Source organism: Dipodomys merriami, unplaced genomic scaffold, assembly GCF_024711535.1.
Source record: "Dipodomys merriami isolate MVZ:Mamm:240054 unplaced genomic scaffold, mDipMer1.0.p SCAF_184, whole genome shotgun sequence".
Lineage (NCBI taxonomy): Eukaryota > Metazoa > Chordata > Mammalia > Rodentia > Heteromyidae > Dipodomys > Dipodomys merriami.
Window position 1 is genome coordinate 1,428,958 of NW_027203204.1, and position 16,631 is coordinate 1,445,588.

Consider the following 16,631-nt stretch of genomic DNA (forward strand, 5'->3'; position numbering starts at 1 on the left):
ATGTCAGGTGATCTGAATGTACATTAAAATTGGAGAAACATTGCTCAATCTCAACTGCACATTGAAATCATTTGGGAAGCTATAAAAAATTCTCATGCCTGACAATGATCTCTTGGATAAGACATCAAAAGCACAAGTAACAAAAGAAAAACTGGATGAAATGAGCTACATATACCAAAATTAAAGACTTTTGTGCACCAAAGGACACTATCTAAGGAATGAAAAGGTAACCCACAGAAAGGGAGAAAAACATTTGCAAGTCATACATCTGATAAGGTATTAATATCCAGACTGTAACAGTCAAAAACTTCTACAACAAAACAACAAAAATAATGAAACCACCTGACTCAAAATGTGGGTAAGGCCTTGAAATACACATTTCTCCAAAGATGTCCAACAGGAAAAGAAAACATCAGAAATTATGTAATAAATTAAAATAACCCTTATTTATTTATCATTTCACATCTTTGAAGATGGTTACAATTACCAAGAAATAAAAATATTGGAATTTGTGTGCATTGCTGGTAGGCACGTAAAGTGGTACAGCCACAGTTCTTCAAAAGTTTGAAATATGACCGGGTGCCAGTGGCTCACCCCTGTAATCCTAGCTACTAAGAAGGCTAAGACCTGAGGATCATGGTTCAAAGCCAGCTCGGGCAAGAAAGTCCGTGAGATTCTTACCTCCAATTAACTACCAGAAAACCGGAAGTGGCTCTGTGGCTCAAGTGGTAGAGCGCTCGCCTTGAGCTGAAGAGCTGAAGGACAGCACCCAGTTCAAACCGCACAACTGACAAAAAAAGTTTGAAAATATGGAGCTGGAGGTATGGCTCAAGCACTCTACCACCTGCCTAAGCTTAAGGCCCTAAGTTCAGTTGCCAGTGTCACTAAAACAAAAAGAAAGAAAGAAAGAAAAAAATAGGATTATTGTATCATCTATCAATTCTACTTCTGTACTCTCCTCCAAAAAATGGTTTGCATTTGCAAACCAGTGTTTATATCAACATTATTCATGATGTTAAAAGGTGGAAACAACCTGAGTCAATAAATGGATGAATGGATAAACAAAATGTAGTACACAAATGCAATGGAATATTATTCATCCTCAAAAAGGAAGGAAACTCTGACACTGGCTATTATGTGGATGAATCCCAAAGCCATTTTGCTGGGTGAAGTAAGTAAACATGGGACAGATATTGTTTAATTTTGCTTAGATGAGATACATGGAGAAGTCATGGGTCAAAGTAAAGAATATGGCTTCTAGGTGGTGGGGAAAGGAGGAATGGGGAGATGAAAAAGTTCTGGAGATGTCTGGTGGTGATGGCTGCAGTCATGTGAGTGTACTTCACATCACTGAGTTGTACCCTTAAAGAAGAATTAGTGCGTAGGTCTATCTCATTAAATATTCTGACTTAATTGGCCTAGGATACAGTCTTAGGCATTATATTTTTTAAAGTTCCCACATGATTCTAATTAGTTGCAAAATTTGAGAAATGCTGTTCTATACGAGCGCTTCATGCGTCTCAAACATTAATGTGCCCATGAATCACCTGGTGGTCTTGTTAAAATGCAGATTCTGATTCAGTAACTTTGCCATACAGGCCCAACGTTCTATATTTCTAACCAGCTCCATAAACCACACACTGAACAGCAAGGTTCTATACCATAGCTCCCTGAGTCAGGAAACCAGGCTATTACAGTGAAAGTACAAGATTGGTTCAAGAATCTTCTCTGCCTAAAGATCTAAGAGTTTTTAAATCAAACACAGGACCATATGATCTGCAGGGCTGCCCAGGCTCCATTCATCTTTATATTCTCCAAGTATATACTCCATGTTATGTTCTGCTCAAGTGCTAGGGAATGACTCTAATTTTTTGCAAAGAGGAGAAAGAGGGCGAGGGTTGGAACTAGAGGGGTCAGGTCAAAGAGACAAGAGGAGAGACCATCAAAGAGCAGAGCCCAGAGAAAATGGGTCATGGACAGTCATTTGCAGACCAAGAGAGAGATGCATGCCATTGCTTTCCCAGGGACCATTGTAGGAGGTACTCTATTAATATTTGTTAAAGGAAGGAAGGAAAAAAGGTATTCAAATGATTATATGAATCAGCAGAAACGGCTTGCAACTTGTCATAGGTGTCTAAGGACTGTTCTTTTCTAAAACAATGCTTGCTTGACAATCACTTGAGATGCAGATTTGGATTTAGGTGGCTTGTACAGCTAACACACTGTCAAGTGATGCCCAGTCTGCTAAGCTATAGACCATACTTCTAACTTTCAGACCAATGGCTCCTGCCTCCCACTGACCATAAGACTCACCTGGGAGCCCTGGGGCATTTGCTGCTGCTGGATCCTTGGGTAGAGATGAGATTCCATTGGTCTAGGATGGTGTCTGGATGCTGTATTTGTGTGTGTGTGTGTGTGTGTGTGTGTGTGTGTGTGTGTGCGCGCGCACGCGCGCGCGCGTGTGTGTATGTGTATATGTGTGTACTGGGGCTTGAACTCAGGACCTGGACATTGTCCCTTAGCTGTTTCACTCAAGGCTGGTGCTCTACCACTTGAGCCATACCTCCACTTCAGGCTTTTTGTTACTTTATTGGAGATAAGAGTCTCATGGACTTTTCTGCTTGGGATGGCTTTAATCCTCAGATCTCAGCATCCTGAGCAGATAGCACCACAGACATGAGCCCCTGGCACCCAGCTCTGGGTGCTATATCTTTTTAGAAACTGGCTGTATGATGCTAATGGACAGTCTAGGATGAAAACCACTGCCCCAGACTTGTGGTCCCCCAGTGGGAGTACATACTGCAATCTGATTTGATGTGAAAGATGTTTCTGCTAACAAAATTCATCATGGGCTTGTTGAAGTCTATGAAGAAAATCTATTTAGCTAGAGAGTGTCAAGAGAGGCAGGGGATATGAGGTTTAAGGATGTGAGCAGAGCAGGTGGATACTGCTGGGAGCAGAAGACAGCGGGAGCCCACAGTGACCTCGCGGACCTTGCGTTTGCTATGGCTTGCTTGGGGCGTTTCCTGTCACACAACTGTGAACATATGACTCCTTCGGGAAAACAGGTAGAAAAGTTAAAAATAGAATAGAAAGGTGGGCTAAAGGGACTATTTTTGTTTTCTTGAATGTTTGCATATCAACCACCTACTATGTATTAGAAGACTGAGTGGTATCAGGAGCCAGTGTCTTACATCTATAATCCTAGCTACTCAGGAGGCTGAGAGCTGAGTATCACAATTCAAAGCCAGCCCAGGCAGACAAGTCTGAGAGGCTCTTCTCTCCAATTAACTAGCAAGAAGCTGGAAGTAAGAGGTGAGATTCAAGTGGTAGAGCATCAGCTGTGAGCAAGCCCTGAATTCAAGTCCCAGTACTGGGGGGAAAAAAAGGAATACGGAGTGGTGGTACTCATGGACAGAGTAGCTCTGGAGTAGTACACAGAGAACTACAGAGTACATAGCATTTACGGGTATGAATACTACTAGTACTGTAGTACACAGCAGGAAGTAGTCCATGTACTGTTTGCTAGAGATGCAGTGAGTTCCAGGAACTCAAAGATGAATGAAACCTGGTCCTTGCCTCACAGAGGAGCTCTTCCCAGAGGCAGCAGAGCAGCCATGGCAGGGCCTCCAGCTCTGAGCAGCCCAGAGGAGGTAAGGCCGAGGGGTGTGGGGTCAGAATTAAAGCTGGCTCACCAAGGGATCTGCAAGGCAGCTGTGGGGAAAGAAGAAGGACCCTCATAAGGGCCAGAGACATGGGCCTTGTGTTGCAGGTTGTGAGAATTGCTTCGCAATAATAATTGCTTTAAAATGCTCCATAAGCGAACTTTTTGAACAATCCTCAGCAAGATGTGTAAAAGAGAAGGCGCCCAAAGCTTGGAGTCAGCGACCTGGATGTGGATCTGAAGTCCACTGCAAAGATGCTAGTGTGACCTTAGGTATGTCTTCCCACCTTCCTGATCTTGGATGTCCCCATCTGTAACAGGTCTTATCATTTGGCCCCAGGTGATCAAGGGTCAAGTGAGCCCCAAGGAAGGCCTGCCAGGGGTCCAGAGAGGCAGCCTCGGTGCCCCTGTCCTCCCTCATTGGGAGGGAACAGAAATTCTTCCTTCAAGCATTGGCTCTTGGTCATGTGCCACCAAACTCAGTTTTCTGTGTCCTCAGGACTTTCCTGAAATTGGGTCTGAAAACTGGTAACCAAGCAACCTGGTTTCTCTGCCATGGGGTCAGGCAGCTGCAGAAGAGGCTTCCAGGACAATTTCCAGGGCAAGCAGTTCTTCTGCAATTACCAAAAGAGCAAGGACATACCCTACACTCTCACGAAAGTGAGAGGCCAAATGTTGGGAACAAGCAAAGAACGCAGACCCTTTCAGACATGTGTCAGAGAGCTGAGACACAAGGGAGATCAGCAGTGGCAGGAACACTCTACCCCATGTAGGCTGGACCACCAGATCCACCAAAGACCTCCTGGAAGGCCAGTAACACTGGAGAAAAGCTGACCGAAGCTGTCCCAGCTCAGTCACCCTCTGCCACACTTCCTGCTGACCAGACACAAACCTGTCCTTGTCTTAGGTGCTGAGGTCATGGGGAGAAAGTTATTCAGCCTTTGCAGGACAGAGTAAGAGCTTCTGTGGAGGAGTCACAGAGAGATCTAAATGATATCGTGGGGAAACTAGGAGGTCTTTGCAGAAGGAATGTTCTGTGGCTAGGCTTTGAAGAATGCTAAGAAGTTGGCTGGACAAGGAGAGGAGGAAGAGGAAGGAAAAGCAATGCAGAGTGGACAAAGGTCCCAAGTTAGGAAGGAGCAGCCATACTGTGGTTCTCTACAGACCCTCTAGGAGGGTTTTGATAGTCAAACTAGGGAAGATGGTGCTCCTGGCACTCAGTGCATAGAAATTGGAGATGCTGTTGAATGCCCTACAATGCCCCGAGACAGACCCCAGAACAAAGAATGATCCCGCTATGAATCAGTAAGCTATGCTTACTGAGAACTCATGGCCCAGAGCAACCTGCTGGCCATTTTGAAAGAGCTGGACCCGGTGCACCCTCTCTGTACCTGATCCCTGCAGAGGTCACTCACCTGGCCTGCATCCCAGCCACAGGGAGTAGTACACCCAGCAAGCCTGATGCACCCCACACCCACGCCTGCCAAACATTCGCATCGGTGTCCTAAGTACATTTCATCTCCAGCTGATTGAGCCCTGTCTACCACCTGCCAAATCAAGGTAGGAAAGTGAATGCCAGTGTCACTGGCATTCAAACTCCACATGGCTGGAAACCTGGTATCGTGCTTCTGCATTCTTTAAAACCACTGGGAGAGGGAGAGTGGAATCGGTTCCCCATCCCGGTGGCTGGGGATCTGCACACCTGAGCTTGCTAACTCCTCCCCTCTATTCTCATCTCGCCTGCTTCCATGTGGCTGTCAGAGCTCCCTTTCCAGGCCTCAGAACTGACCATGTGGTTCTTCAGTCAAGTTCATAGCCAAATCCACTCATGCAGTAAAAACAGAGAGTAACACGAGTAACACCACCCACCTGCCTGCCCGTGGCCAGCACTACTCTCAGCCTTCATGTGCATGACTCATTTAATCCTGACAGGAACACTGTGGCATAGCTACTACCACTGTCCTCATTTTAAAGATAAGGAAGTGAAGGCACAAAGAGGCTAAGTAACTTACCCAAGATTACATAGCTAGGACTTGGGATTTCTGTTTAAGCAAATGAGTTCCAGAATGTATGTTCTTAGACACTATACTAATCTCTCTTGTTACACAAAACTTGTCTTATGCCGAGATGGAACACTGTAGCCTGGGGAAGCTGGGGAAGGCCCAGAACAGAGGCAGTGGTGAACTGATCCGAGGGGCAAATGGAGACTGTGCTCTGGGATGAGGAGACAGCACACACATGATCGAAAGGCCAAATAATGGGGGAAAGATGCAGCCCAGGAGGCTGGGAGAGAATGGAGGCTCCTGAGGGACATGAACCAAAGATTCATGGTGTGGTTAAAAGAATATGGTAAGGTTAGCTGTGATAGTGTACTTGCCTAAGATGCCTAAGGCCCCAAGTTCAATCCCTGGCACTGAAGAGAGAGGAAGGAAAGAAGGAAGGTAAGCAGGCAAGCAGGCAGGCAGACAGGCAGGCATTAAGGAAGGAGACAAAAAGAAAGGAAGAATAAAGGTATGAGCTGGTGGTTCGTGCCTATAATTCTAGCTATTTGGGAAGCTGAGATTGGGAAGATTGCAGTTCAAGACCAGCCAGGACAAGTAATTTTTTTTTCACTCCTTAACCCACAACTAGGCACCATGGCATGCACCTGTTCCTCCCCATGGGAGGCTGTGATTAAGAGAACAATGATTCCAGAACAGCTTTGGAAAAAAAGAGTCCACGAGACTTCCATCTTTTTATTTTTATTTTTTGGTCGGTCAAGGGGCTTGAACTCTGGCCCTGGGTGCTATTCCTGAGCTCTTCAGCTCAAGGTAAGCACTCTACCAACCACTTGAGCCACAGTGCCACTTCTGGTTTTCTGGTGGTTAACTGGAGATAAGACTAATGGACCTTCCTGCCTGGGCTGGGTTTGAACTGCGATCCTCAGATCTCAGCCTCCTGAGTAGCTAGGATTACAGACGTGAGCTACCAGTACCTGGCTAAGACTTCCATCTTACCAGTGGGAAGTTGGACATGTTAGTGCATGCCTGTGATCCCAGCAATGACAGGAAACTGAAAGGAAGTGGATCACAGCTTAGGCACATGCCAGGACCAGAAGCAGGACACTTATCTCAAAAATAACCACTGAACAACAGGGCCAGAGCCATGACTACTGTAGAACTACAGGCCCAGGAAACATGAGATTCTGAGTTTAAACTCCAGTACCACCAAGGGTGTGTGTGTGTGGGGGGAGAGAATGTAGTAGTCATACACAGGGTGCAGGAGATATATGGGAGGGCATGAGAGGTCTGGGCTGGAATCAGAAAGGACATTTGGACAGTTGGGGAGGTGAATATTGTGACCCCAGTGAGAGAAAAGGCTGAAGCTGCTATTCACTCAGTCATTAGGCTTGCTTATGTACCTGCTCCATGTCAGAGCACTAGGTATACAGAGCCAGTACTGTGCTAGGTACTAGAGAAACACTGAGAATAAGAAAAAGCCTTGCCCTATGGAACACGCATCCCAAGGTCCCAGTTCTTTTTCCACCAGATCCTCCACACTGCCAGCCTGGAAGAACTCTAGATCTCTGTACTCCACCCCACCCCATCCCTACGCATCTTCCATCTTCCTCAATACCAAGGAAATATGAAATCTGTGGCTTCCTTCACCTGGAGATGTGCCTGAGGCTGCACAAAAATGGAGACTTGGGCTTTATCCGAAGAAGAAAAAGAAGGAAGCCCAGAAAAGAAAGAAAGCTAATGAAAAGGGCTAATGAAATGGTGTTCCTTTTTCTTTTTCTTTTTGCCAGTACTAGGACCTTGTGCTCTTGCTCAACTTGCTTACTTATGACTAGTGTTCTACCACTTGAGCCATGCCTCAGCCCAGCTTTTGCTAGCTAATTGGAGACAGACTCTCATTAATTTTTCTGCCCAAGCTGGATTGGAACCATGATTCTTCAGGTCTCAAGCCTCCTGAGTAGCTAGGATTAATAGACATGAGTCACTAGTACCCAACTTGCAATGGCATTTCAGAGAGAGAGAGAGAGTGAGCGAGAGAGAGAGAGAGAGAGAGAGAGAGAGAGAGAGAGAGAGAGAGAGAGAGAGAGAGAGAGAGAGAGAGAGAGAGAGAATGCATGGCCCTTCTCAGTCACATGCACAGGGCATCGTAAGACCTTAAGCATTCTCAGCTCTCAGCTTTCCTGTTCTGTCAAATGGGAAGGAGGGCTGGCTGGGCTGCTGTGAGAACGAATTGAGATTAACCTGGGCTGACTTCTGAGCTTAGCCCCTGGCAGAGAGATCTCACTGTACAGAACACCAGGGTACAGCAGGAAATGGTAACAAGAATCACACCGTTACTACTAGTACTGGATGTTTATTGTCTGAATGAATGCATGAATACAACTCAGGAGGTGGAGCCAGGAATAGCTGTCAACTGTTCTGGGCTGTAAGACAGAGGAATAGGCTTGCTTCTGTTACTAATGTATCTTGCTTGGGTCCCCAGTGGAGCTGACTCCTTAAACACTGCTTTCCAAATGCAGTAGCCCTCCCTCAATACACTTTGCTGCTACACACACTCATTCTTCATGCAAGTAGAAGATGCCTACAGGACAGGTTAGCCCTTGATCTCAGGGAGCTGACATTCCTCATAGTGCATACAGCAGGCTAGGTTCAGAGTAGCCACAGGTAGAAATCCCGGATGTAGCCCATAGGAGGGAAGGATTAGCCCATAGGAGGGAGAGATTAGCCTGTGAGGTGGGTGGGAAGGGCAGGTGGGAAAGGCTCTCTGGAGCAGCTGAATTGGGATTCGAGGTGGCAGAGGCTCATGGATCAAAGGTAGGCATGCCAGACAGCGTGTGCATGCTGTGAATGCTTGTCTGGAACACGGTGTGGGTGGGATGGAATGGGGGGAGGTAGAGGAATTCGGGGAGAAGGGTGGAGGCTGCAGTTGGGGTGTGGACAAACTGCGATGCCGGGCAAGGAGCCTGAAGTCACAGCATGGGGACGATTTGAAGTCAGGTAGAGACATGATCAGACTTACATTTCTGAAAGGGCAGTGTAGCTTTGGGGGCCTCGGTGTACAGGGTAATGGGCAGGCTGGATTTCTGAATGGCGATGGAGAATGTTCCAGAGGACGGTTGAACGGTGTGGAGCAGGGGAAGGGCGGGCCACTGGATGACCTCCAAAGTTCTTTTCCAGGCCTAAGAGTCTAAGGGTCAGTTTTTTTCCAAAATCATTTAAAACGCATTAGCAGCCCTTGCTATTTAAAAGCATCCTCCTGGGAAGGTTTTTGTGAAGCAATGATTCACTCCCGACTTCGTCCTCAGTAGAAATCCGAATTCCCACCTATTCTACAGGCAAAGCTTCACTGCAGCTGCCCCAGGGGGAGTGGAAAGCAGCTGAGGATCCTGGAAAGGCAGAGAAGCCCAGCCTTGCCGGAAGCTCAGAGAGGACCGCCATGGCTGCTCAGTGGAACCCTGGAAGTTTATGTGGCCCCTGTGCCATATGCCAGCTCCGGGAAGGAGCTAGAAGAGGAGCAGGAGGCCTCAATGACTGAGCTTGGAGATTCACATTAATCCCAAAGGCTACCTCTGTTCCAGAGCAATCACCTGCTTTCCTTCACCATTCCCTGATTCATTTCTAATGGATTCTATGAGGAATCCCACACCAAGTGCTAAGCTAGGTGCTGAATCTATAGCTGAGAAATGATGCGGTGGTGTTTCTTTCCTTTTTGGAGAGTGTGTATATGTGTATATGTTGGTACTGGGATTTGAACTCAGGGCCTTGGTCTGTCCCTAAGCTTTTTTTGCTCAAGGCAGGCACTTTACCACTTGAGCCATGCCTCCATCTCTTGATTTTTGCTCATTCATTGGAACTAAGAATCTCCTAGACTTTCTTGCCCAGACTGGCTTTGAACTGTGATCCACCCATCTTAGCCTGCTGAGTAGCTAGGATTACAGAGATAAGACACCAGACCCACCACCTCTTTTCTTCCTAGGAACTCTTTTTGTTCCTACCTGCAAAGGCCTCTTTGGAGTTGTATAGCTTCTTAGATGAGAGGTACACAGTTCTGATATTTAACAGAGACTGTCTTTAGAGACCCAGGTAAAAGCCAAACCGCCTTTACACAGAGAATGAGCCTGTGGTGACTCAAACGTGTTTATAGCCTAGCTCCTTTGATTATAGAGACTGAACACTATAGACCCAGGGGCCTGTCTCAGGGCCTGCCCACACAGCCTTTGAGACAGGGATCTAAGCAGTGACCCCCACGTGGGAAGGATAGGGAAACTCTGGAGATGCTTCCTCCAGGAAGAGGACAAGGCCAGGGTTCAGCTTTATACATAAAACAATAACTGAGGCTATCCAACTGTTCTTCCCTTCCCAGTCCTGCACGCAGCCCCTTTGCCCAGGAGGAAAGTTCAGGCTCCCTGGCCTGTTCCCCTCACTGAGGTTTGCAGGGCTTGATGATCCCTTTAAGACAGATACTTTAGAGGCGGTTCCAGAATTGCTAAGGCAGAAATGTCCACAGAGGTAGCTGTTCTTTGGGTAGGTAGAGGCTGGTGTAAGAGAAGAGGCCCCTGCAGGCCCTCCTGTGGTCACCAGGACACTGCCTGAGCTCAGCAGTGATACCGTGACCTTGTCAGGGTACTTGTCAGGTGCAAACAAAGATAAGAGTAACTGGAAACAACCGCTCGGGTCATTTTACACTCTCTGCACTCTCGATTCTTCTGTGGCTAATTAAAGTAATATGTCAAAATGTCCCTTGGAAGAGATCTTTAAGAATATGTCTGTTAAGTAAACAAGGTTTTACTAATTAACGCCCCGCCTTCCCATTCCTCCCTGAAGTTCCCAGCTGAACTTCCCAGTGCTGGGAGGGACAGTGAGTAGGAAAGGGTGGCAGGGAAGTGGAGGAGGTCTCTTCTTCTCGGAGAGAGTAGAGACAAATCCAGTCACTTGTCATTTGTGGAGCTATCAGTTTCTCCTCCGGATGTTGATCAGATTTCCTGGGTTGGAACCAATTCACAGGGCCAGGGGACTGGAATTTTTCCAAGAAGTAAGCATTTTGCTTCTTACAAAGCCCACATGATGTCTTTCAAGGAAAATTTCTTTCTTTTCTTTCTTTCTTTCTTTTTTTAAGGTGTCTAGCATTTTTGAAGGGCAGATCTTTGGACTTTTCTCTAGAGATAAGGATTACAATATATTTACCTTTTGCTAAGACCGCCCCCCTTCTGCCCCAGCACGCAGACATAGACATAGTCTCAGACACAGACACAGAGACACACACACACACACACAGACGTTCAACATTATACAATGAGTCAGTGAGTGATAGAGCCACAAATAGAACTTTCCAAACTCCCAGTTCATAATAATAGCAATATTAATAAGAATATCCTTATAATTTTATAAGTGTTTTCACAACTCAAATTTATTCTTCATAACAACTTTGGGGAAAAGTTTGGGTAAGTCAGTCTCAGGAGAACAGATCTGAGATCTAGGTCAGGCCTGCCCACTTATTATGTGACCCTGGCTGGTCCCTTGTCCCTGGATCTCTGTGTGCCATGTGTAATGTGCAATGATTCCACTGAGATACCCTGGTCCAGGAGTTCTCAATCTTGGCACCATTGACATTTGAGGTCAGATATCTATCTATCTATCTATCTATCTATCTATCTATCTATCTATCTATCTATCTATCTATCTATCTATCTATATCTACCCATCTTTCTTAGTGGGATTGGATTCAGGGTCTTGTGCTCACTAGGCAAATGTTCTATCCCTTAAACCAGTCCTTAGTTTGTTTTTCAGATAAAGACTCAAACTTTTGCCCAGTCAAGTTTTGGACGATAGTCCTCCTATCTGCCTGCTGGATAGCTGGGCCATGGGCATGGCCATCATGATAATGCTTTGTAGTAAGGGCTTCTCTGTGTAGGGTAGCATGTTTAGCCACATCTTTGGTTTTCCCCCACTGGGTTCTTGCTCCAATTGTGGCATTGAAATTGTTTCTTTTGTTTGTTTGTTTGTTTTGGGGGGGGTCTGGTTGTGGGGCCTGAACTCTGGGCCTGGGCACCATCCCTCAGCTCTTCACCTCAAGGCTAGCGCTCTACCACCTGAGCCACCTTCCCAGCCCCATTAAAATTGTTTCTATATGTTGTTATATGACGGGGATAGTGATTAAATAACCTCTTTAGTCACTGCCCAAGAACTTCAAGATCATGGAAAAAGACCATCTTGTTCCCTCCTTTCCCCTAATTCCTTTACACCTTTCTGGATGTTCTTCAAACCCAGTTTCTCAGTCATTCTCATTCCTTAAATGCCCTCAGTGGTTCTGGGTGTATTTGGTGTGATAATGTACGAACTGACTTCATACTTTTTTCCTAAGGAGGGTTCACAGGTTTATGTCCCCTAAGCAACCAGCCAGGCTCTCTGGAAATCCCTAGCACAGTCCGGGCTGGCCTAGAAGCCTATCTGCAGCCTGCAGGAGGCTTGGTGAGCACGGATTTGTCAGCACTCTTAAATCACTGGGCTCTGAGGAAGGCTTCTCCCAGCAGAAAGATCCTTCCTTAGGAATCAATAGCTCAGGGCCCTCCATCACATTCAGAATTATCGTGGGACCTGTAAAATTCCTTTCCCCCAAGTATGTCAGAACCCCAAAGTGAAAACTCTGAGATGAGGGAGGAAACCAGGCAAAGAGGAAATTCTGCCAAGAAGCCCTTGTCCATCAGCCCAGAGGGGGCTGTGAGCAGAGATGGATGCCAAGACCTGGAACACTTGTCCTTGCTTCCGAGGAAGCAAGACCCTATGTGGCTTCTTATGAGCCAGCAATAATATGCCCTTCCAACTGAATACCTCTCTATAGCTTATCAAGAACAAAGGCATACTGAAGATGGCCTCCCTCCTCTTTATTCTCCAATACCCCTTATGAGATTGCCAACTTGACCACTTAGCAGAGAGGGAAACAGAGGAACTCATGGATCAAGTGGTTTGTCTTAGGCGTCCCTAAGCTGGAAAGTCAAGGTGCTACATTCTAAGCTTCTGTCTTTAGCAACTCAGTGAGAGTAGGGAAGGGTCAACAATATAGCAGGGCTCATGATAGGGGCAACTTCTAAAAACAATCACCCAAAGCTTGTGCTCTACTTATATTATCAATAGTTATGCTCCTCTGGTCTGAATCCAGAATCAAACCACGGCTTGAGAATGCATGGCTGTTTCTCCAGCTAAATCAGGAGGATGGTGAGATCTCAACCACAACTCTTGGAACCCTATATAAAGAAAGGGGTGTTGCTCTCTGGCGGTGCACATGACCCTTACCTCCTTCCTTTCCAAAGATAAAGACCAATCTTTTCTATGAGCCAAAGCGAGAAGAGCAACCTCAAGCAGCTTGCCTGGCAACAAGCACACCTTAGGTGAGCCTCAGGGAGAGAAGAGGCTTTGGCAATAGGGGATTCCTCAGAGGGCATAGGCTGCCTTGTCAGCGGAGCCTCCAAGAGGAACCTGAGAAAAGCCAAACACCATGAAAAGAAGCTAGGTGGGAGAGAGGAACAAAGGGGCAGCCACAGGTCAGTCACAATCTTCCCTCCTGGGGCCTTGCTGAGATGTCAGCTGCCAGGTTTGCAGAACAAAAGGGCAGGCTGTGGAAATGGGAGTATCCTCCAGGTCACCCAAGAAACCTGAACAGGAGAATTTTGCAAAAATAGAACATCTTAGCACTCTGACCTTGAGCTGGGAGCAGCAGCAAGCATGGGAGAAATTGGCAAATACTCTGGAAACTCTCCAATTCATCCAGGATCTGAGTTTGAGAGGTTCCCACCAGCTGGGGTATGACCACAGGACACTCAGTAGAGGAAAGGAAGAGCTATGAGTCTGAGATTTAAGACCACCCAGTGAAGGCCTGGGCACTTCTGATCCCAAGGCACAGACAGAATCCTGAAGTGCATGACTTTTGCCTAAAGAACTTGTACAATGAGAAAGGATAGTGGATGAAAGACTAATGAGGAATTTCCATGATCTGTGTATGTACATTATGAGAATTTATCTGCTCTTTACCTCCTCACTCTGCAGAGTGAAAATTTCTTCAAATTTACCGAAGTTATTAATTGAAGTCTGATCAGTCAGTAATTACCAGTGCCTACTGCGTAAAGAACATATGTCCATCTTCACAGTACAGAAGAAGCAGGTCACTGGAGTGGAAAGAGCTCCAAAGAGAGGACTGAGAATTCTCAGACCCAGTTCCATCTCTCCTACCAGATAGCCATGTGATCTGAGCAAGGTAGTTCTTTTACTGGGCTTCAGTCTTTATCATCTGGAAATGAAGTTATATATGAAAAATACAAGGTTTGGGAAGAGGATAGATTAAGTGTTCCTCAAGACTCCTTTCGTCTAGCTCTGGCATTTTCGGGTTCTATGAGCCCTTTGTGAGTTCGAGTAACACACTGGCTCTAAACCCAAAGGAATTATCTCAAAGAGCAAGCAGCTCCCTCTGCTTGGAATGTACAGCTCACCAGCTCCATTGCACTTGAGGTCACAGGACTACCTAAAGTCCAGAAAGTGTGTAGCAGAAGGGCTCCAGTCACCTGTGATATCCGGGGTCTATGGCCTGAGCTCCCTTCAAGCATTAAGTTAGGATGGCTAGTGAAGGGCAAGAAGGGAGAAAGTCAGTAGTCCTGAGATAGGTGCTTTTGGTGCCCCCTACTGGACACCAAGGAGTTTGCTCCACCTCTAAGCTTCCACCAACTTTGCAGGCGGCTAGGAAGCTTGAGAACCAAAGTCTGTCACAAGCTGTTTAACACAACGGACTTTCCTGGTTGGTGGCCCATTCTCTCTGGAAGAGTCTATGTTTCACTCCCTAGAATTGAGCAGGCCGTTGGTCCATATATTCCCAGGGACACCCCTGTGCACCACAGGATGCCTTTACCAAACATCCAGGTGCCAAGAAATAAACATCAGGGTTCAGAACACCAGGTGCAGCCCAGATGGAAAAAAGGGAAGAAAGAGCAACAAGCAGGTATTTCACGGCACACAATTCCCAGTGGAAAGAAGGTCTTGGGAGATGCAGCAGAAAAATGTTGACTGCAGGCAGACACAGAGAGAGGATGGAGAGCAGTTTGAATTGATAGATCCCATAACAGGGCTCTAGACAGAGGAATGGGGCTCTAGAACAGGGATGGGATGTGGCAAAGGACACAGCCTCAATCTAGATCTGCAGAGCAGACGACTGTCACACGCCTTTCAACCTTCTCCAGAGTCCACTAGCACCAACTAGAATCTAGAATGTTCTAATTGTGGTCCTGTTGACCAGCACCAAGATTCCAGTCTCTCTTCATGGCTGCTTAGTCTGACTTTAGAACCTGCTACCAGAAGAATGTTCTTAACCACATCAGAAGGAGAAAAGGCTTCCTTAAGAACCATACTGGAACGACCGCCATGTTCCCGTTCTTGGCTCCAAGGTCTTGTGGCACTGTCTGAATTTAATTCAGTCTTGGGTGTTGCCTGCCCCCAAGTTATCAGGATCCCAAATCTCCCATGATACCTCTTACTCTTCCCATATGAGTTCTCTCCATGAAAGACAGCACCACAGAGCTACCCGCTACCAGAATCCTCTTGCTTTCTTTCCCATCTGGCTTCGCTTGGGAAGTCCTGCACCCATCCCAGAAGGTACTTCAAGTTGGACTCAAGAATGTATCCTGCCTGGAGAATTGAAGCACCTCCTGAAGCGCACAGATGCCACAGTGGGTGAACCCACCGGCGGCGGCGACGACACACATTAGTCATTCCCGGAGGAAGCCCTCCACCCCCACCCCTAGGGAGGCTCCCATCCAGGCTGGGATGACTTTGGGTTCTTGAGTTGGTTTCTGCAGAAGCAGGACTGACCAGGGTTTCCCAACAACTGTACCGCAAAAGAAGCGCGCTGCATTGCTGGGCATGCCCCCAAACCCGGCCTGCAGCCCCACCAAAACCTCTCGGTGCTTTCGCGGGGACAAGGGAGACCCCCGCCCCCTTTCCCCGGAATGCCCAAAGCGGGCTCGTCTCTGGCAGCCTGGAAGCCTGGCCACACCTCGGTCCAGCAAAAGGCGGCTGGCAGCTACACCGCGCGCAGCTGGCTCCGGAGCTCTCATACCCAGCGCTGTGCAGGGGCGAGCGCTGGCTTCCCGGAGAAGGAGAACCAGCCCCCCAAGGCGCTTCCCCAGCTGGGAAGCAGAGGCCCCCGGCTTCCCTGACTGCAAGCTGAGCTTGCCTGGCTGTGTGACTCCCCAAGAACCGCCCCCACCCCAACTGCCTTCCTCCCCTGCTCCGCTCCCTCCCAAGCCCCAGCACCCCCTCCCCAAACAGCTGACCTCCCGGGCGCTGTCAACCCCTCCTCTGCCCGCTGCGGGCTGTCACCCCGCACCTCGGCTCCCACCTCTCCGCCACATCCAGCCAGGCGCCCGTCTTGCCCCCAGCCCGCCGGGGAGGCTCTGCGCGCCAACCGAGTCCTACGCCTCTTGGCAAGTTGGGAACCAAACCATCGTCTTGGCGGTGCCGGTGAATCCCCGCTGCCCCCCGAGGGCGAACGGGGAGGGGTGCGGGGGCTGGAGAAACTTTCTCCGCCCGAGGGGGTGGGGGCTCCGGGAGGGAGTCGGTACTCACTCCGGGGTGGGCGCTCGGAGGCATCCTCCGGCTGTCTCAGCCCCGCCGCCTGGGGGCGTCGGAGCGCGGGCGGTCGCGGTCGCCTCTGCCGCCGGCTCCTGCGCCGCCGCCGCCGCCGCCGCCGCCGCCTTGCAGCTCCCGGCCCCGGTCCCGGGCTGGCCTCGAGCCTCCCGCCCCGACGCCGCGCGCTCGCTTTATACAACTCCACTCGAGCGCGCCCGGGCTTATGTAAAGGCTGGCGGAGGCCCGCAGCCAATAGCGCGGCAGCTGGAGCCGGGGCCCAGGGTTGGGGGCCGCCCGTGCGGCCAATCGCGGCCCGGGGAGCCCGGGGAGCCGGGTGGGGGAAGGGGCGCCTCCCCGCGCTG

At 48.4% G+C, this 16,631-nt stretch overlaps 1 protein-coding gene across 5 annotated transcripts in view; it reads right to left on the reverse strand.

Annotated features, from left to right (window-relative positions):
• The window catches only part of LOC138830136 (cartilage acidic protein 1), a 145,989-nt gene extending 129,563 nt beyond the window's left edge, over positions 1-16,426 (reverse strand). For 4 of the 5 annotated variants that reach the window (XM_070026555.1, XM_070026556.1, XM_070026557.1 and 1 more), the window contains exon 1: positions 16,267-16,426. In XM_070026555.1, coding sequence (XP_069882656.1) covers positions 16,267-16,290 — 24 coding nt within the window. In that variant the 5' untranslated portion in view covers positions 16,291-16,426. Of the gene's footprint in view, positions 1-16,027; positions 16,061-16,266 lie in introns of those variants that run through there. The other variant, XM_070026554.1, reaches the window with a different exon arrangement.
• Between the last annotated feature and the right edge of the window lie 205 nt (positions 16,427-16,631).